This window comes from Hylaeus anthracinus, unplaced genomic scaffold (assembly GCF_026225885.1).
Source record: "Hylaeus anthracinus isolate JK02 unplaced genomic scaffold, UHH_iyHylAnth1.0_haploid 3, whole genome shotgun sequence".
Classification (NCBI taxonomy): Eukaryota; Metazoa; Arthropoda; class Insecta; order Hymenoptera; family Colletidae; genus Hylaeus; species Hylaeus anthracinus.
The window spans coordinates 2,300,028-2,322,275 of NW_026535284.1; the positions used below are offsets into that span (position 1 = coordinate 2,300,028).

General features: G+C 32.9%; 1 protein-coding gene across 1 annotated transcript in view; it reads left to right on the forward strand.

The window, feature by feature from the left end:
• The first annotated feature begins 1,332 nt into the window (after window positions 1–1,332).
• LOC128894258 (trissin receptor-like) overlaps window positions 1,333–22,248 on the forward strand; it is a 47,418-nt gene continuing 26,502 nt past the window's right edge. The window contains exons 1-3 of the mRNA XM_054155909.1: window positions 1,333–1,796; window positions 2,293–2,933; window positions 12,613–12,788. Coding sequence (XP_054011884.1) covers window positions 2,890–2,933; window positions 12,613–12,788 — 220 coding nt within the window. The 5' untranslated portion in view covers window positions 1,333–1,796; window positions 2,293–2,889. The remainder of the gene's footprint in view (window positions 1,797–2,292; window positions 2,934–12,612; window positions 12,789–22,248) is intronic.

A 22,248-nucleotide genomic window follows, 5' to 3' on the forward strand; every position in this document is an offset into this window, starting at 1 on the left:
ACAGAAAGACGGAAACGTTATTTCAAATAGTTATTCTGTATTACTTATTTCCAATTCAAAAATGTACAATTTAAACAGTTTTGGTCGATAGTATGCGCATACCAATAGAGCCCTGCGAATATCTCGTTATCGATCGACTCCTGCGTCAAACAAGAGCCGACTTTCCTTTCGACTGTTTCGTTGATCGACATGCCGTCGATACGTATGCACGTTCCCATGTAAACCTATAGGTTTATTCACAATTTACTTACATATTCTGGAGGAACCCTGCATTTGGATGAAATTTGAATATACGTAAATATTTGGCAACAGAATCTTCGTACAAAATTCATGTCTTAGCCAGCCGGCATTTACTCAAAATTAATCATACGTTTTTGGATCTAGCTGCAGATCCTATTTGAAAGAATTTGATAATTTTACAAATATAGTATTTAATTGGTCATGTGTACAAACATTTGTATAAGTAAATATATGGCAGTAGAATCTTTGTACAAAAGTAAAACAGCTTCTGTTTCTAGTGAATCAACATTCAAACATTCAACAGTCGTTCAAAATTAATCATACGGTTTTAGATCTAGCTACAAATCCTGTTTGAAAGTATACCATAATTTGACAAAAATATAATTTAAAGATAATGAATTGATCACGAATAAACTGCTAATTTCATACGTTTGTGATACAAACGAATACGACAAATATGTGGTAAAGGTAACGTAGAGGTATGTACAAAACTAAATATTAATAATATTATATTAACTATTAGAGTATATTCTATGTACATTATATATATTTTTTATATGTTTTCCATATTAGTATACGATGTAAATGTATAAAGTCCGTAATCTAGTTATAAGATTTGGATATGTAAATTTTTTAACTAGGTTTGCATACGTTTCAAAATGTTCAATAGGCGAAACTTTCAAACGTGAAAAGTAAGAGTACGTTGTTTTATCATTTAAAAAGAGTGCACGTACTTTAGATCAGTATTAGAATATAATTTCCCTGTTAACAAGTGACGGAGAAGTTGCACCCGTTGGAGAACGGACTGACAACAAGAAGTCGAACGCAACACTGCTCGTTTCCGTAAGTACCTGCTCGACGTTACAGCTGAAAGGTGATTATTAATTCGAGTGGTATCGATCTCCGAACAGAAATGAAATCATATAACCTACACAAGAAAACGTTCCTATTAATTTTCTAGCATTATCGAGGCAAGAAGGAACCGACGGAAGAGGATGTAACGCCTGCGCGAAACCCGGACATCTCGGTCAGCTCACGGACTGGCAACTATGAATGAAAGCTCGAACCTCGAACCTCGAAGCTCTCAGTACCGCGCGGGACAGCGACAGTGTCGTTGCTATTCCTCTTTGTCACGTTTCGGGACCGTTATATCGCAAAACGTAGAACACTTCGAGCATTCGAGTTCTTTGACCAGTTAATTTAATCAAAATTAATTTTTAAGTCATAAAAAAGAATTTGATTCGTCGACTATTACAACTTTGTAAAGTCGTGTAAAAGCTATCTTAAACACTGTGACTCACTAAAATAATTTTATCGCAATTTTGACAAAAAAAAAAAATTAAATTCAAAATAAAAATTCACCACATTTTCTTTTCCTTTGTAATAAAGTAATCGTATTGTATATATTTTGGTTTTGTATACAAGTAATCGAGACATACAAATATAATTGTATTAACTCTTCAAGGTGTTGAGGGGAGTATGCATATCCAGTATTGTAATTTTGATTCTGCCAGGTTGCAACGAATAATAACTTGATAATACTTATTGCATCTTCTGTGAGTATGTTGGTGGGACAGTGTTAGAAATAAGCAAAATTTTATTATAATAATAGATAATGTATAACATGATAAAATATAGTGATTTATCGGTGATTTTTTATTGATTTGGTCATCTTTCGGAAAATTTTGTAGCTTGATTTTAAAAAAACTAGTCTTTTCAAGTACAGGAATTTCTTTAATAAACAAAACATAAATTTTGAAATTGATCAAGTGAATTAGTTTCTTTAATTTAAATTCACTTTACCAAGAATCAACAATGATTTCTGGTGATGCATTATTTTTGTGAACAACGAAAGATTGGGGATCTATATATCTTCAATAAAATATTATTGACGATACGCATATGCAACACGAAAAAATTCTAATTCCTCCAACACGAAATACATTTAATTCTACTTTAAAATTAAAATTTCAATTCCTATTCAACTCTGATTATTTTAATAATAGATTCTGTCTTCGGCGATCTCTGGACGGTGTCGCGTTGCATTCAAAGAGGCTCGATGAATTACATCGAATAAAAAGAGCAAAAGCCGCGGACGTATGGAGAGAGATCCACGGTTCACGTTCCTCCGTAATTAATAATTTCGTGTCCCGGCACCACAGATCCGTTTGAATTTGTCGAATGATCTACAATTATGCGTACACGTCGTATGGTGCTGAATTATTAATGGTGTATCGCCGCCGAAAAGTGTTCTCCCGCTCGAACAAAGAGATGTAATCGATTAAATCGGTAAAAATGAAAAGCAACTGGAGTAGCCGATCGCGCGATTGCGGTCTCGGTCAATTCGGCCGCAAACGAGGCGCGACCTAATTGCATAAAATGTTGAATCGCGATGGGCGAGAGTTCGTGTTTTCTTAAGGGGAAGGATGACGCTGAGAAAACTGTACGACTTTCGCGTCGCAGGGTTGGAAAATTTTAAACGTCAACCACTCGACAAGAAAGGAAAGTTTCATTCTTCTTTCTAACCGTTCCACGATTGAAACTTTAATAGTTACGTAATATTTCTCCGGCTGTATTACGCGTGACGAGCATTCGTGTGTAGCCTACCGCGGGGAATAAGGCTCGTCGGAATCTTCCTGTAGACGGAAGATGCCTCGTTTGGATTTAGATTTCTTCAGCCAAGAAACCTTTAGGTAAGACCAACGTTCCGTGCATTCGAGGTTTTGGTAAAACGTATGGCGATGTTTTCCTGCCGGGGGTAACGTATAGTGCGTGGGACAAATGTAGGTATTCCGCGTAATACCCAGAGAGAGGCCAACGGTGATGGTCTTGAGTGCAGTATGTAAAAAGTTCAGTGTACGCCTTGAAGTGATTTATTTTAGGTGTCTTTTTCAAGCTTTATAAAAATACATTTCTTTTGTTGACTCTTAAAGTGCATGCTCTTGCAATTGTTGTAAAAGGAGGTTTGTAGGAAATTTTTGAAAACGAGATAGATGTGCCATGGAAGATGTTGAGCAGACTAGAGATCATGTGTCACATAATTTATTGTATTTGTAGTATAGTTTGTACAAGCTTTAGTGACGTTTTCGAGTCTACATATTCGATTCCCTTCGGAACATGGTTTACCCAAAGTGTATTACGCTATACGCATATTGATACATTTACATTGAATTTTGGAGAAAAAGAATATAAACGCTTTAAATTGTTTGTATACAAACTTTAATAAATTACGATTATCATGTACGTTCTTTTTTTACCTTGAGAAATTCCGTAAATTAAAAAATGGACAATAATTCATATGTACATATAAATATCGCGTAACAAAAAAAATGAATAATTCAGGATCCCTCACTTTTTCGATAGAAATTGAATTCGTACTACGAATTAAAATTATACTTTACGTTAAGTGACAATAATAAACGTTGCCAATACGTTGTATCATAATGTTATTCATGACCAGTTACTGCGATCAAAATTTGCTTACCTTTGTGCAACTGTTGGCAAAATCAGAACAATATAATAAACATGAGCATTTGAGAACTATGAGCTACTTCCTAAGTAAGAATAATTTATGATCCGTAGCCTTTGGCGATTACCTTTTGGTACTCGCGCTAATTTTCTCTTAATCCAAGTTCATTAGGAGTACATACTGCTGCTTCAGTTTAAAGTCCATTCTGTGTAATGAATAAGTAATTAAATCAGAACGGTAGTTTGGCCGTACAAAGGCAATATGATGTCAATTGTCTTTTAATTGGAGATTTATACGAAGAAGATAATGAAATATAATATCTCCCTAAAAAGTAAATATGGTTGGTTAGTATCAAAGAAAAGACGACGATGTGGAAGGCGTTTGTGTTATTGTGACAATGTGTTGATCTATTACTGAGTTGGTTTGTTGCTACCACAGTGTGTCGTGTTGTGTATTGTGGCAGAGTTAATGTATTGTAGTGTCGATGTGTTATTGTGTTATTGCGTTGGTGTGTTTGTGTATATAAAAAATTGTGTTGGTGTGTGACTTTTTTTGTCCTATAATTGTTTCAGTTAAATTTTCTGCCAAATAATTTTATTGATACCATACTTAAGTAAAGTGCATTGTGAATCACATATTCAGCGTTAAATCTATTCTTTTATGTCTCGCTCAACTGATCAAAAGGGTAACCCATTGTTTTTTCAAGTTTTACAAAATATTCGAGAAAAAGAAGAAACTTATCATAATTGTTATTAAATACCTTTTTTAACTTTATTAAAAACTACATTAATTTTAATGGGAGATGAGTGTCATGTTAAATCAATGATCTTTTTAGGTAAGAGTGGCTAAAGTAGGCTTATTAATATATATTAATTTACCATAAGGATAGATTTTATTGTACCAACGCACCGTTTTCAGTGATCGTATGTGTTATATTTATCTCTATGTTATGTAAATAACATTTATCAATTTAATATATGGATAGCTTTTATTGCATCAACGCGTGCTTTCAGTAATTAGTGTAAGTTTGTCCAAAGTACTTTGCCAATATTATTAATATTGATGTGCGGAATCACAACATATTACATCAAATAATTGTAATTTCACTTTCATAATCTGTAATTATTTTAATGATTGCTCTTACTGTTACACATATGAATCAATATAATTTGTCATTTTAGTATTATTAAATTTTCTGAATGCTTTGATACATGTCAAAAACGATGGTAATGACATGTTATAAATGTTGAAAGACTATTTAACGCGAGTTAAAGTAACATTATCTTACAAAATAAACCCATAAGACTTTACACATTATTATATTTTTCAAATTTTACCAAAAAATAAACAATATTCGTATCTTGGTGGATACATCCTTCTACCATACCGCACTGGATATGTATTGTTTACAAAGAACGTCCAATCACCTAATTAGTTTTGATTTGATTAATTGTCCGAATGGTTCTATTTTTTCAAATAAAAATTCGAACAGCATGACCCGACAAATTCAATAAGTGGCCTTAAAATAATTATTACGACAATGTTTCTGGGATTTTGTGTTTTTAAAAACGGGTACGAGAGAGTTTCGCAATTAATGAGAGCCCTCAACTTACGAATTGGCCCAAATGCTGTGTAAATATGCGGAGAATGGAACGCGTTGCGATTCCCAATCGCTCACGCGAAGGCTGTAAAAAATGCAAAAGAGGCATGAATTGCACTCAGATAACAAAATTTAGAAGCAGTAGTGGTTAGTACTTCGCGAAAGAATCTCTATTATACCACAGGAATATATTACAATGAGTAATATCAAGGTTTTCGCATTTTATCGTTGTGAAAAGTGCGAGCCGAACTTTACAACGATTTCGCTCCACGTTATGTTTTTTTAAGACGGCGTACACGATTTCGGGGAAACTATACGACCGATTTCTTTCCTCTTTGACACATGCGTGTAAAATGAGTGTTTACTGGATATTAAAATCGTGTCAAGCACATATATATAGTGATCCAAAGGTTCAAAGATTAGGTTCCTTTATCCAATTTAGTTCATGGTGAACACAATGCAACGGTATCATATATTCACTATAAATTTTTTCAAAAAAATCAGCCCTCTGATTTCAAATATGTGCAACGTGAATATTTTCAATATTTTCAAAGAAATATGTGATACGGTGAGTGATATTAACACAGATTAAAAGGCTATTCGACTTTTTGTATTATGTCAAATAATCCTGGATAAACCACGTACGCGTTACTCCTAGCATTGTGCAACACGCCACACAACACACTCGTTTAAATGTTGGAAAATATTTTTTATTGTGCATTCCTTTAATTAAAAAAGGTATTAAGCTTTCTATCTTAATAATTCGTTTGTGATACCGCTTGAGCACGCGATTTTGTAGCGTTATATCCCCACAAACATAAAAGTTTTATTTACAATACAAGATACAGGAATTTTCTTTCCAATCTTATTTTTAATTTTAAAATAGATTATATTTTTAAAAGGGGTGCAAGAAAGTTAGGTATATTAAAAAATAAAAATAAAATAAAATCTAATAACTGCAACTTTCTTTGTCGGAGAAAGAAAAGATAGTTGACAAATTTGATAAGGGAAATTACGAACGGTTTACGTGTAAAATGAGATATTTAATCACATTTCTTTCCTCTTAGCAATTATCATAAATAATTCAGTTTTCTGCTCCTTTCTTCTGCAGAACTTGCATCGTGAATATTTCTCAGACATTTTTCGCTTGATTCCCGGAAGACGTGCCCTAGAAACTGTATTTATATTTGATCTACATCTGTCGTTGCAAACTTTCTACAGTTTTATGTAGCATTTGCGGATAGATTCACATGTTTAACTCGAATATTAATTTATGGTTGTTTCTTGTGAAGAGGAAATAATGTTTGCATTGATGGCTCCAACGTTTATTTGTTACAAATAATTAAAATAAAGTGGTACGCCTGGACAAGTACAGAAATTGATTATTCTCCTTATCAATGATTCTTGTCAGGAGAGTCTTTAAAGTTTCTCTTGAGAAGGATCTTCGCTACTTACTAACTTGATCTACTTACCAATTCGAATTAAGATAACATTTTCATAGCTTTTACTTGGACTTTCGAAATGAAAGTTAAACATAAAGTTCATTTCTTTCTGGATCGCTAACTTCAACAATGATGGCGGAAATACTGTGAATGGAAAGAAACACGTAAACTGTATCCATCCTAGACCGATGTTCGTTTTACATATAAGTGTATACTGCACCCTATATGAAAATGCATACTCTTTGCTCTACTGACGTTGCCAGAGTCTGCGATCATGCTAGAAATACGTGACATGCATAGCTAGAATTTTGTAAGTCAAAGATTATTTTCAGGCCACATCTCTGGTGAAATTTTAATATCAGCTGCAGTATGCAAGAGAAAAAATGTCTACCCGCATACAGAAATTACAGAAAAAACATTAACGTGCTTGAAAACTTTAAGAAAAATAATCTGGTGTTATTTTATTCGGGGGGGGGGGGGGGGCCCGCCTGATGTATTTGTCTTTGAATGCCATCTAAATTACATATGAAACACTTTTTGTGTTCCCTCACGACTGAAAGAATTTCCTTCTGTAGTACGCCTTGTATATTCATAGAAAATGTAACAAACATCGATTTCTTTTACTGAAAAGAAGCGAACACACCTTCTTGATCACGACACCGTAGTTAGGCGCTCTTCAGTTGGGAACAACACATTCGGTGGTTTATGTCCAACAAGGTTATCGCCTAACAGACCACACCAGGATCCCTCAATTATATTGGTACATTTGTTCCACACACTGTACTATAAATCGTACTATGGGCAACTTAATTCAATAAACGTATATACCAGACACGGAGCAGTCGTTCGTGACCGGAATGAACATTGGAGAGCGGTGGGATTAATTCAATTTTAAATAAAATTTACGGTTTCCTTTGCCTAGCAATGTGGAGAGCATAATTACGATTCGAAAACAGATTCTACGACGCTGTTATTGCGGTAAATAATCGTACATGATTCTTTCACTCGCCGTCGGTCCTTTCAAGGTGGCCTTAATGATAAAATGTTCGAGCTAGAACTGATTATCACGAGCCTGGCCCGTGGTATATTGTTCTGGCCAAGTCATCACATTTTGGTCCCAGGATGTTGGAGCTTAAATCGTAGCTTAAGGGGTTTAAGATCTAATGCCATTCATAGTTTATCCAAACATGACGTCCATTAGAACGCTTTTATCTTACAATTTCAGGTTTTCTCAAAATTAATTACGTAAATCTATACAACTTTTCTTAATTTGTTTCGGTTACTGGCAACATATACGTAATTTCGAGTGTTATCACTCTTCAACGCATGTTTAATTGTTTATGTTATTACTAGTACCATATTCGATTATCGCAGAGGTAACTTATGTTATGTTTATGTAAAGCACATAAGGAGAGAAAAGTACCGTCAAATGGGGTTCTTTGCAACACCTTTTCACCTGAATACAATTGTTGAAGTACGGAGACACCCTGTGATTCGTGTCGAGTGGCGATAGAAGTAGCCATGCTTAAAAGGAACGGTTGCAGATGGAACTGTCAAACTGTCAGATTCCGACTGGCAGCCGACTTATTAACATGTCTGAATTGTCGGAGAATATTAACTGTATTGTATTACGCTGTTGTTGTTGTCGCTGTTGAATTATGGTTTACAATAATCAAACGTGTGACGCGAGAGTCGCGACCGACGTTTCCAACAATATTATGATCGCCACGTCATCCGCATATAGGTGACAATCATTTTCATCAGAGAATGAAATAGATTTATTCTGAAAATGAGATGTTAAAGGAAACAAATTTAGATGGGATTAGTAAATTTGAAAGAAGTTGCAAGAATAAGTACTATCACAAAATTTTAGCCTCGTAGGAATTTTCACGATTATTAGTTTGACAGTCAAGGTGTTAACCCTATACTCTATGAAATGTAAGATATTTCAGCAAAAAATGAATACGTAAATGAATACTGAAGATTAAAAAACTTTATCTATTACCGTTTCGCTTTGATGTAACCAAAACGTAGGTGCCCTCACGTAATTTACAAGACAATTATTTTGTTTAGGATAGCAAGTATGATTGTATATATCATAAATTCATAAACATCCGTAGCCTAATTTATCAGATTGTGATAATAACAGTGCTGACACAACTGATACTGATGAAGACGACGAAAGTGTTAGATGAATCCTACTAAATAAATGTTAAAACAGTATTGAATAAAACTAAATAAAACTGGTAATTATATAGAAAAGAGTGCTCAAAATATACATTAATTGGTGATATTTTGGCGAGGAAGAGGTTTACCTAATAATTGTTTTTTAATTACCTGCATTATTTTATTTCTGTTAAAATGTTAGCTGAGAAAGTTTTTTTATGAATATCTCGAAGACTAAGCGTTTCCATTGGTCATTTATATAGAAAAAGTAATTGTGCAGAATAATGATTTGATAACATGTTTCAAAATCATCGAAATCGGTGATGACCACCCTTTTCTGTATAACTATCATAAAATTACTTAATGTCGTCAAAAACGTACAATTATTATATAATTCTGTTACGTTTTCCCACATCAATAATTTTAATCTTAACATACGTTACGTGTTAATATATAACATACAATTTTTAGACAAATATTTTTTATCTTTGCGTAAGACTACAATTATAAAGTCATAAATGATTAGATAATAAATGATATGCGCAGGGGATAAGTCTGGGTTTTATATCACTCTGCTATGTAAAAGTTTTAATCACTCGAATGATTATTAGCCAATTACGATTATCGATATTGGCATTAACTATGAAGATAAGATTTTAATCTTCTAATCTGAAATTAAAAACTTCAATTATAACATGACTATCGACAGAATAATTATCGAATACGTCAAGGCGCGATTGAGATCTGAAATACGTGAGATCTTGACAACAATAATCGTGCACGATTTGACGTGAAAGCCTTACACTATCTGACGAGTAGACAATCGAGTACTTTTCCAGGAACTTATGACAAATTATCGAAATTCTGCTGGTTTGAGATATACAATATGTGACTCAATATTAAACTGCGAATCTTTATGCAAAATAAAATCTTCGCGAACGTGCCTACAAAAATTGAACCTAAATAGGAATTTATTTTATTCTACAAATATTGTAACATGAACTTTACTTTCAATCTTTTTTATATTCTTGCATATTGATGCATTTTGTAGTTTCTTGCACATTCAAATTTCCTATAAATGCATAAAGATCCGCAGTCTACTCATTATATTAACATATTCACGCCAGCGCTGTTCTTTGTGTTTCTCGCCATGGGGCGGCGCGGAAATACACGCCGTCTCATAGATACGCAAGCGCGAGCCACCCGTGGTACATGCCGCCCGATGAGAGAGGCAAGCGCGTGCCATCGGTATCACACGCTGGCGCGAACTTGTTAAAAACTTGTTTGCACGAAAGCATAGTGTGATAATAGTCTCGCTAACAACGATCGACGTTCTCTATGGGAATAACAACGTTCGTTTGCTTGTCAGAGACAGCGTTAACAAGAGGAAATAAATACTGTCGATCCGTTTAGACCGGGGACATTTTGGACAGCAATGAACATTTACGATTGATGGTTTTCAGTGCGTGAAGAGGACACATACATACACACGTGTACTTGTATGCATTTATCTAAACGTTCACAGGTATTCGACGATGTCAAATTGTTCAATATACCGCCACAATAATTGCAACTATTTAAGCGTTAAATCGAACTCAATTAAGAACCAGTATATAGAAAGATATTCGACATACGAGTAAAATTGAAATTTGAAGATTTGATCACATGCATCGTGGTCGATAGTTTGTACGAATAGCTTAATTCGATTTTATAGATTAAATTATGCTAGTACATTAACGTTTTAGGCTCTCCATATTGGATTATTTTCAGAAATATTGTATACGTAGGCATGTACAAACAAGTAGTAATAAATGTACGTATCATTTGGGAGAACTGTATTTTCTTATCGTCATTTGGTTGTATATGTTTAGGAACAGAATAGATAAGATTGAAAACGTTAGAATGGTAGTGTATACTAATCTACAAATAGAAAAATACGAATGAAATTGAAATATCGTTGTTCGTTCAGATGATCGATCATGGCAGTACAATTTTTAAATTTTTCAACGACCATTCGCGGCTTCTCGTATCACTTTTAACTAAAATGCAATATCGTTGACGGTTATCTGTCGATACCAAAAGTCAATTAAAACGATTTCAACTTTCCAAGTGCTATGATCTATATTTCGATATTTGATTCGAGTTCTCCGCGATAACGGTTGAAAATACCATGCATATAAATTACAATTGAAAACATTCTATAGCACAGTAAGACTTGGTAAGCCTGTCTAGAATAGTTCAAAAGAGGTGCACATTTGAGAATTTTGTTTGGACAAACGGTCGATTTTCTGGTGATAAATTCAAGGACATTCGAAAGAACGCTTTTTAGTACATGCGTTACAATTTTTGTATTTACGAATATTTTAAATTAACAAAGTTGTAAGAGTCGGTGGCAATATCGTTTTTGACTTGAGCATTTTGCGATGACTACTCTACCTCAGAACTGGATTATCTGAAATTAAAAAAGTAACCGTGATTTTTAAGAAATATTATACATTATGCAAGTGCTATCGAGCCATATTTTTGAAAAAATAATTTTACGTATAAAAAAAACAAGATAATTAACTTTCCGATTTATAAGGAAGTTATTGTAAATGAAAAATCGATTTTTTAGCAGATCTCCATGTTTCAAGGTCATTGGAGTCATTTTAGTCTATTTTTAACGAATTGTTCGTATGTGTGTGTGTGTGCGTATGTAAACAAATTTTTCATTAACATATTCTAAATAACTAATAGCGAAATCAAAATGATCGATGATGCAATCGATGTGTATCAATCTAACTTAGAGCTGATTAGATTTTGTTCTAATTCGGTCCAGTAGTTTTTTTTACTACTCTACTGAAACAGTCAAATATTTCCAAAATGGAACATTTGTGAGAAAAACGGTTTAGAGAAATGTTTTAGGGTTTAAAAATTCTATTGAACTATCGTGTCCGTTTGACCTTCAAAGGACCGGTCAAAGTCACGTCAAGGTCAACATGATTTTTTTAATGGAACACCTCATTTTTTGTCATGCACTGTGAAAGCTGGCTATGAGACTTTTTCAAAACACTAGTTTCAAACATTTTTTTTATTCGCAATAGATGGCGCTGTAATCGAAAATCGGAAAGTTCCTTGTTTAATATATTATTCGAATACTTGTAATTATGAAAACACTCAGATAATTCAATATACTATTTATAAATTCTTGTGGTTTGAATTTCAGATATTTCAGCTCAGGGATAGAGTAGTCACCGCGGAATACTCGGGGGGAAAAACTATAACGTCGTAACTTTCTTAATTTAAGATATATTTCAAGTATAAACATTGTGACACATGCACTAAGAAACGCACCTTCGAGTACCCTAAATCTTATTACCAGAAAATCGACCGTTTGCCTCAAAAACATTCACAAACATGCACCTGTTTTCGGACCGTAGATAAGCTTCCCCTCTTTAATCATACTTCATTTAGTTTTGCAACTTGATTGGCACTTGAATTTGGGAGCATCGTAATCTACGAATGCTTCACTCGGTGATTGAATCACCGTGATTGTAGATAACGCTAGACTCGTTATCCTACGAACTGACCCAGGAAGTGGTGGAAATAACTTTCTGACAACTTGATAGACAGTACTGCATTTAGCTGCCTTTCAAATACGAAAACAAAATATGCATTCAATACTCGATTTTCTTTTTTCCACGATTCTGTTGCAGAATGATCGACGACCGCGATGCAATCGTTTACGAAATTCATGACAACGAAATCTTGGTCGAGAACGGAACTATCCCTTACAATATATCCTCGAACGAAGATTATATCTTCGACAGGACCAGTGTAAAGGTGATCTTTATTACACTCTACACGATCGTCTTCATCTCATGCTTTTTCGGTAAGTTATCGACTTCTTTGCAACACTCTTCGACTTTAAGGAGGCAGATGCCCCCAAAAATCGATTTTTACTTATATAACTGCATATAGTAAGAAGGATTTTTTTTTACAAGTGTAACTATAAAGTTTAGAAATATAACGAGATTATGGTTAAAATCGTAAAAACTTGTATGACAAATAATCGGTAATCAGTTGGCACGCTGTCTACTTAACTGAACGTAAATTAATTGAAAATTACTGCGAATCTGAAATGCTATAAATATTTAGGTTAGATATTTTATAATAATTGTGATTATATTAATTGACACTGTCTTATGATTCGTTTTAATTAGTTTTCAATATACAATTGCTTTACAGGTCTGCTAAAACTCCATATATACCTAGGTGTATTTAGTTATGTTATATTATCAACCTTATAAAGTTTCAACCTGATTTCCATTACAATAATTCTATTCATATATTATATAACCTAAGTTCCAACCTGATGCTTATTATATTACGTATATGCATATACGAAGATTGGTAGTCATAAATTTTTGCTTATTGTTAATATTCTAACTAATTAACTAATGTGTTTGATAATTACAGTAATTGTAGAAGAATAACAATAAGCAAAATTTGATGGCTACTACAGTTCGTATAGATGCATTGCAATGACCATCAGGTTGATACTTTATACTACTAAGGCTTTATAATACAATAAATGACTTCGTATAATAGGTCGATGAATAAATACCATCTTATTAGTTATTATGGATAAAAATGAAGTTCTATTTAAAAAGATTAATTTTTTCTAATCTCCCCCACCACTTTATTTACAAAGAATGATTTACTCCATATAATGTTTCACCTCGTACCAAATAACTTTTGTGAAAATACCTTTTTCATAGTTATATCCCTTCGTGAGATATTTTACCATTCTGCATTAAACGAAACACACTCAATAAATGGGAATGCACTAATTTTCCCTTATATGTAAATATAGTTATTTGGAGATAATCATTCTTTCAAACATCGCTCGTTTTCGACTGGCCAAAAGGGCGTAGAGCCTAAGTTGGCAATTTATCAGCTCCAACTTTTTCCACGAGATAATGTTCACATATTTTTGAACGGGTCAATTCTCATCCTGCAAGGGTAATATAGAATTCCAAATGAAAAACGTAACGCATAAAAACGAAGCACGGTTCGTAAATTCGACGGAACCTGTCGTCGTAAATCTCTCGCGTGGCCAGTAGGACTTATTGGCAACTAGCTGAATTACCCGAAAAGTTGCCCAAAGGTATGAATTATCGTTTAAATGCAGAAAGTATTTTAGCGTTTTCTGATATACGAAGTTTTTCGTTTGATATTCTAGGGCATAAATAATCAGGACACTGGTGCTACTCGCCAAGTAGAGTTTTAAATGCAGGCGAGAGGTTGTTTGGGTCGATATATCGATTACTATCGATTCCATTGAAAGTATTCAAGAGACAAAGAAGCTTTTAAATTTATCATTCAACAAACTTTGTTATATAAGATTTAGTTATGAAAGCAACTACGAACGAGATATTGTTCATTTTACAGTTGGCGATTATTTAAATTTGGATTCGTGAATGTCTTTTACGTATTATAGTCGTCGCAACGAAACTGATTTTTTATCTCTATTAAATAAAATCATTTGTTGATGCTTAATATCATTGTCTGAAATTTCCACAAAGTCACCCAAATCATTGACTTAGTTAAAAATAGCGAAAATTATACAAAGTAATATCTTCTGTTAGTTTTGAATGTACGTATTTCAAAAGAGTGTGTCTTTATAGAAACTTCAGATTTTTATTTTTACTAAAATATATATTTCCATATTTTTCTTTAAATAAATATCGCATTCATCACAGTAACCCTATATCTATTTTGTTTAATTAATCCCATAATCATACCAAATAATAATTATCATTATCATGTAATAAATATCAGGTTTCATCGAAAAATTCGATGGTTTTATAAAAATTCCAGGCAGTGTAGAGTAATTACTAAATACCATGAATCGTGTGGGCCCTACACCATGTTTTAATGAAATATTCAAGAAATGGTTACCCACTTTTATATGGCCTTTTCATATACAAGTTGGGCCAAAGTAGGACGAGCTCTAACTCCGTTATCAACGCCTCTAGAGAAAACTGTGAAGGACAAAACAATGAATGGTTCAAACATGGTTCCATATTTCTTTTACACAGATTGAATCTTTTCATTATTCTATGTAAAATAGTATTAGGGTAAAGTGGTATAAAAATGATCAGTTCATGAAATATTTTAAACAATTCTTTTTATTAAAGAAGATGCTCAAATGCTTCTCCATTACACTCAGAGGTGGGTAATATTTGTAGAGAAAGTATTTTAAATACTATTTTAAATAATAGATTCATCAGAATTCAAATAAAATAGTATTTCAAGTGGGATATAAAATTTCAGCAAATAAAATATTTTATTTTGATAATGTAAAACGTAAATTAAAATATGTTTCATTTTAATACCATAAAGCATAAAATTGAATACTTTCCATAGATCTTAACCCGAAAATAAACTGTGTAAATATGATACACAGATGGAGAAACTATTTCTTGCGATTGAAGAATATCTCTTTCCATCACGCATTTCATGAAGATTCTTAGTTGAAGTATTCATTGCAGGACTACATTGAATGTATGTTTATAATGCAGAGGAAAAGTACTTCTTTCGTTTTAGATTACCATAATAAATGTACTTTACATTATAATTTAGTAAAATAAAAATATTTTATTTGCTGATAATAAATTGAATACATAAAATATTCCGAACTATGGCACAAATATTTTCAGTGTTTTTGAAATAAAATATCACTTAAAATATTATCTTAAACATTTTTTATAACGAATAAAATATTTTATTTTTAAAAATACTTGCATGATCCGAAATAAAATATTCTTCTACTGTTTATTATTTAAAATACGTATTTTACACAGCTCTGATTACACTCTACACATTTTATTCAACGTATTTTAATTGTCCCAATTATATTATTAAGGTATTTCATTTATGACAAAAAACATTATATTAAAATATTTTGTAAACATTTTATTCTCACTTTATCTAATACTATTTTACGTAGTATAAAATTTAAAAACACACATTTAGGTGTGGGTGAAAGTGTTAGCATTCAACATGTCCTTTACACATCCCTTTATTGCAACACGCACTAGAACGTTAAACAATTGATTGGCGTAGCGTATATGGAGTCACGAAACGAGAATCAAACACGCTGGTCGTCGATTCTCTTTAATGTAAACAGTACGGACGGATGGATAATCCACTGAACCTAGACCAGGGCTCTGGAACTATTTTATGTACATTGGGAGGCTACAATTTATTTAAACGTTCTCTATTTCAGGTCAGATCATAGGCTGTGAAATTAATACACAGCAAAACGTTGTCCTTTTACTTAATTTTAATTAAAGTCCGCTAGCGAGGAATTTAATTAAAGAGAATTTCAACAGAGACTGTTCTTTGTATTTTGTAATTGACAATAGCAAAAGACTTAAGCGATAGAGACATAAAACGAGTAATGTGATCATTTTATCGTGACTGTTTACCATGCTGTAACCCGTCGACCATAAATTTTACTTCCTCAGTCCTGAATTATTTTCTCTGACAATAAGTAAAAGCGATATTCTTCGCATAGGTACTCAAAGCGTTCAGGATTCAATCAACGCAACCAAATTGAAAAATCACAATGTTCATGCCAATTTTTGTAATTAAAATAATATTAACCGACAGTGTACAATTATATTCATATATTCTGGTATTTAAATACGAATAATTCGTTACGTTGTATTAGAGCCAAATTATTTGTCAAATTTTTTAGTAACAAGTTCTCCGTCCTTGAATAAGGTCGTCTAACATTTCTTGTCGCATTAGCATACACTAGAACTCCAAAGTCCACAAAGTTTGACAAGAAATCCTTGGTTGTTTTGCGAGTCTTGTACATTTTCTTCCAAACATTGGAAACTGTAAAGTTTTTACAAAGTTTATTCAATTAAAACAAACTTTTAAGTACGGTAACTAACAATAAGTTTAATAGAAAAAGTTAGTATTAATAGGACTTCTGTTATTTCTAAACCCTATTCGCATTAGTTTTGGCAACTAATCGACTAAATTATTGACGGTGTCCTGCCAGGCATCATTCAACGCGAATCGACTGTGTTCCACCTTTTGGGTGGACGAATATTGGTCGTTCATCGTCGTGAATTCCTGATATTATTAGACCCCTTACATTTTAGATGCAATTAATGTCAAGTAATATCGCCTGCCACTCTAACCTTTTGCATTCTGAGAATTTTTCATATTAGAGACTAACAGCATATAGCTGTTGACAATTGGAAGTGTTTCTTTCCCAATTAAAATTTGTGGATTCCTATAGTATGAATTTTATTCATTTATTTGGTCAATTCAGTTTACGTCACTATTCGTGAAACTCGAAATGTTCGAAGCAACAAAAACCCATTTTTGTTACGTCTGAATTATTCTTCTTGTTTGCAATGCTTCAATATTTCCTGAATTTCCTAGTTCCTCAACTACCATTGGTAGTGCCAATTGGTAATTTTGTTAAACGTCTTGAGAACAAAGCATGTAGTGCAATTTGAATGGTAATACATGTTATGTATTAGTGTGCAAATTTGTGATAGATTGGAATGTAATATATTCATATTCTACGGATGATATCCGCGGCAGAATGTACCGTAATCTAATTCTACTTATAGTACACGTAGTAGAATGTAAAGTAATCACATTCTATTTACGGTATGTGCTATAGCTTATCTGATATAGCTTAACTTCTTCATGGACTTGCCAACATATGTGGACGTTTAGTTTTTTATAATTATAATTACTCTCAATAATAAAAAGAACAAAAATTTGATAATAACTTCTTCACTACAGGATCCCTCAACAAAGGAGTAAAAATTTTATGGTTTAGCTGCACTGTTAATGTTATTTCCAATGTACAGTTAGAGATACAAGAAAAGCGTGAAGAAAAATCGTCCCTTAAATATATACTGCATATCAAAATTATACTATCACTTGGATTTTTGAGATTTCAGTGTTTTAAAACAGTTTGTCATAAAAACCAATTATACTAGGTTGTTCAACGTGCCAAAAAACTACTGGACTCCTATTACATCTCAATATGGAAAGAATTAACGTTACTATGTATTACTTTGAACAAATTGCAAGTGTGACTATATTTTTGACACGATACAAAAATCAACTTGTGACTACAGTAACGATAATTCTTTGTATATTATAATGCAAATAGGTGTTCAGAGGTTTTTTGACACGTTGAATATGATAGTATCATGGGTTTAATTGAAAAATTGTCCTTATATACTGAAACCTTTAAAATCCAAGTACTCGTATATTTTTATAATAGCATATTTATGTTCAACTTATGATATCTACAGTCGAGTATAATATTACACAATCAGATTTTACTTGATCAGTCATTCAACCTGTTTTTGTAAAATGACCGAATGACTTTTGCGAGTGTATGCAATGGAACAAATTGTACGACCAGAAACGACCTTTGACAGATTTCTGCCGTCCAAGCACAATACACATATGTTGTTTTACAGGCGTCTGCGGAATTGTGGCGCGTACTGTGTACAATATATCAGTGGTTTTCGGTGGAAATATAAAAGAAAAAAAAATATTTCTCCGTCCAAGATTCAGAGACAAAACAATTTTGTTATTAAAATTGAAGCAATGAATGGTAGACGAGCATTTCATGTTACGAACATTATCTTTCCTTTGAAATTTTTATTAAACGTTTCCAGAACATGGCTATGGTTTCAGCAGAATTCATTAATGTGTTCCATGATGCGGAAAATAAATAGAAAAATATTAAAATCATCCAGGTTCTACAGATGAACACATCCTTTAACCCTTAGAAGCCTGATTTTTCAAAATTAAATTTTAGAAAATATCAATGTATTTGTTATTTATTTTAACTTTTGTTCAAAAGAACATTATCCAATGGTAACATATATAGGTACAGCCAAATATTAAAAACAAACCAATTGCAAGTGTACAATTCGACTTAAAAGTCTGGCATCAAATTTGAAACTTAGAGCATTTAAGGGTTAATAAAAATGTAGTAACTTGTATAATTGTATAAATGTTTAATATGATTTTTTTCTTATAATCTCTACTCCTTTAATTTTTAATTTTTATTGAGGGACAATAATGATTTCCGATGGCGCATTATAGTTTGGAATAGTGAATTATCAGCTATCTAGGGTACTGTGCAAAAGTCTTAGGCTACCATGTCAGGTTTGCATAACATTTAAATAAATTTATGCTACAATGTGTAACGCGAGTGCGCGGAGGAGAACGACATTCGAGCCGGGGTCCTTGCACTAGAGCGTGTGCGCGGGTCTTTGTCGAGATGGTCGAGTTAAATTTTTCCGGTATGGAAGTTCGGAAGGGCGAAGAGCCTGGTCCGCTAGGATCCGGCAGCTTCTGGATCGGATGGAAGTCGAGTGCCTGGTCCGCGTAGGTCCGGCTGTCTCGAGGTTTTAGGAAAAATAGCGAAGTGACTGATCCGCTGGGGTCCGGGTGCTTCAAGGGAAAGGTTCGGGGTGTTCGACTCCAAGACCTTAACTAACTTTTCGGGAGTTCGTTTGCCCGTATTTATACCGTTTTGCGAAGTTCCATGCGACCAATTAGGGGTCTGTTTTCGTCGAGCGCGAAGCCTGGGTTTTTCCGCTAGTCTAGGTGCGGTTTTCGCTTATATTCTAGCTGCGTTCTCGCTACAAATGTGTATTTGTTACTACGCTTTATATATACTAATATACTATATTTACATATAATAGAATTGTAAATAATTATTTAATTGATTTAAAGGTGAATGTGAAATTAAAAGTTATGACTTGGCCATCAGAAAGTCCTGATTTAAATATTATTAAACATGCCCGGTATTAATTGGATAAAGGACGAAGAAATAGAGTTAAAAAATGCAGATGAACTGTTTGAGGTATTACGAACCGAATCGCAAAACATTTCGAGTGAAATAATTAAATATTGTCATGAAGGTAAAAGAATGACTAAATATTAAATTCTCCTTTGAATTTATACATTTTTATCTAATTTTGGACAGGAAACTGTATAATAATATTACTAAAATAAAATATTTCTTTCTTTAGCAGTAAAAATGTAAGAGATATAATATACCATAAGTGGTCCAACACTTTTGTGCAGTAATGTATATACATATTATTACATTTTAAAAATATATAAGTCTTCAAATTACTGAAAAACAAAGAGTCGAAACGTGAAATTGAAAGCTTGTGTATACGTCACTTCTCATCGAATAAACTTTAAATTAATTATTCGATAAATATGATTTTAAACATGCACATTAAAATGAAATTACATCCATGTATAAATATTTAACTAAATAAACACCGTGAATAGGTCATGCTGCAGTTTCATTCATATATTATTAAAATTAATTTTTTCCCATCTCTGCCATCAGTAGATGACGTTTTTTGTGCCCGTTGAATACAACTGGTTAACCCCAGGGGCGAAGTGAATGTCGCTCTTCTAGCGCGTCGACAATATGACGCTCTAGCAGCACCAATGGAGTGCAAAAAGCTAATGTACGAATATTCAAGTCTGCCAAGCACGATTCTATTGACATCCTCTTGTGAACTGCTGCATGAACATCACATTCACAGCTTCAAAACGACGGAAATACGGTAGCAAGCGGTATTCCAGAACTGCTTGGTAAACAATACCATTGAATCGATGAGATATTACGGCGTGGCCAACCGTAGCCAAGCTAATAGAAGCAACCAAAATCATTAAATAGCTATTTTCGAAGTTCTGCTCCGAAAGATCTAAATTGAAGAAAATTATGATGCCCGATGCATTTTCGATGATTTGACGGAAAAGTTACTTAAGATTAGTCTTGAGTGGAGCAGAATACATGAAACGTGTTTGCAGTCAAGAATAAAAAGATCGGACGTCCTACTAATTTTTTAATTTTTATTCAATAAGTATCGTTAACGAAAATTATTGTATACATATATAACATTGTATACTGTTTTTGTTCGAAAATTCCAGTGACTTAAAGTAAAATGTCGATATTCAATATGATTGTATCTGAAAAAGTGAAAATATACTGGAAAATCTGTGGAACAAAAAGATAAGACATAATGTCTAAAAAATGGAATGTACAAAATCAATTTACCAGTTTTGTTTAATAATTAGTATCTCATAGGGACCCTTTATTCTTTATTAAGGAAATCATTCGTCCAGGTAATTGTAAATGTAAATCTATTTCCGGAAATTCTAGTTAGTTAGTTAATTAATCTTTGCAATAGAGCATTTTCCATCCTTGTTCCATCAATTGACGGGTTGCGTTATATTTTTAATTTCAAACATCACTTTAAGTCGGTTAAAGATAGTACAAATTTAGCATTAAATGTATCCGCTTTGATTTATTCATTCTTATTTATTTTTTTACGTTTGATCCTGCTAGCTCATTATTAAACTAGCAGCGCCACGATTTTTTTGAAAATGGCACGAGGTACAAAAATTACTCTTTGTGGTACAAATTAGTAGCAAATTAGTACTAAATACTCCATTAAGTCTGTTATGATTTTGCTGATTTGGTCCTGTCAGCTTAAAAGAGGTTTAAAAAGTTACGTAATGGTAGAAAAAATATATTGAACGTGGAATGTGCTATTATGAAAAAATTGCCGTTAAATTCAACGATGGCTTCATAACGATTTCAATTGCTTTCGATAAAACTAACTTCGGTTTAATATCTTATCGATGAAAGCAAATCGATTATCAGGATATAATAGAAAACCACACTTCCAATCTTACCATCATCGTTTTAAAGCTACGAATTTGGTGTTCATGCACGAATAACGTGGCAATTTACAACGGCAAGTCAACAGTGTCGTGGCTAGAAGAGCAGCGATATCGCCTGACATTAATCCGATCGAAACTGTGCGGGGACTAATGATGCGAAGAATTTACGTCAATGAACGCCAATATTCATCCACCTAGGAGCTGGAACAGGATATGCGATCCAGGTGGAACGCTGAAGGCTATAACACCGTGAAGAATTTTATAAATTCGACGTTCGAACGAAAGAAAATGTTTGAAAATAACGGACACGTTATTAATTATTATTACGATAAATGTTATTAATCTATTTTTGTTACTCTTTTTGTCTTCACTACAAATTTTTTCTTAGATACATAGACTTTATTTAAATTTTTGAGAAAAAATAAAGCGCAAAACACACGAATACTTAAATTATACAGTATATTCAGTATGTGTTTTATCTAGTATTTAAAATCACGTTGATTACAAATTTCATTAGTTTCTACATAATAATAAATGTAATACAGAATATGAAAACATTGTACTCAACAAGT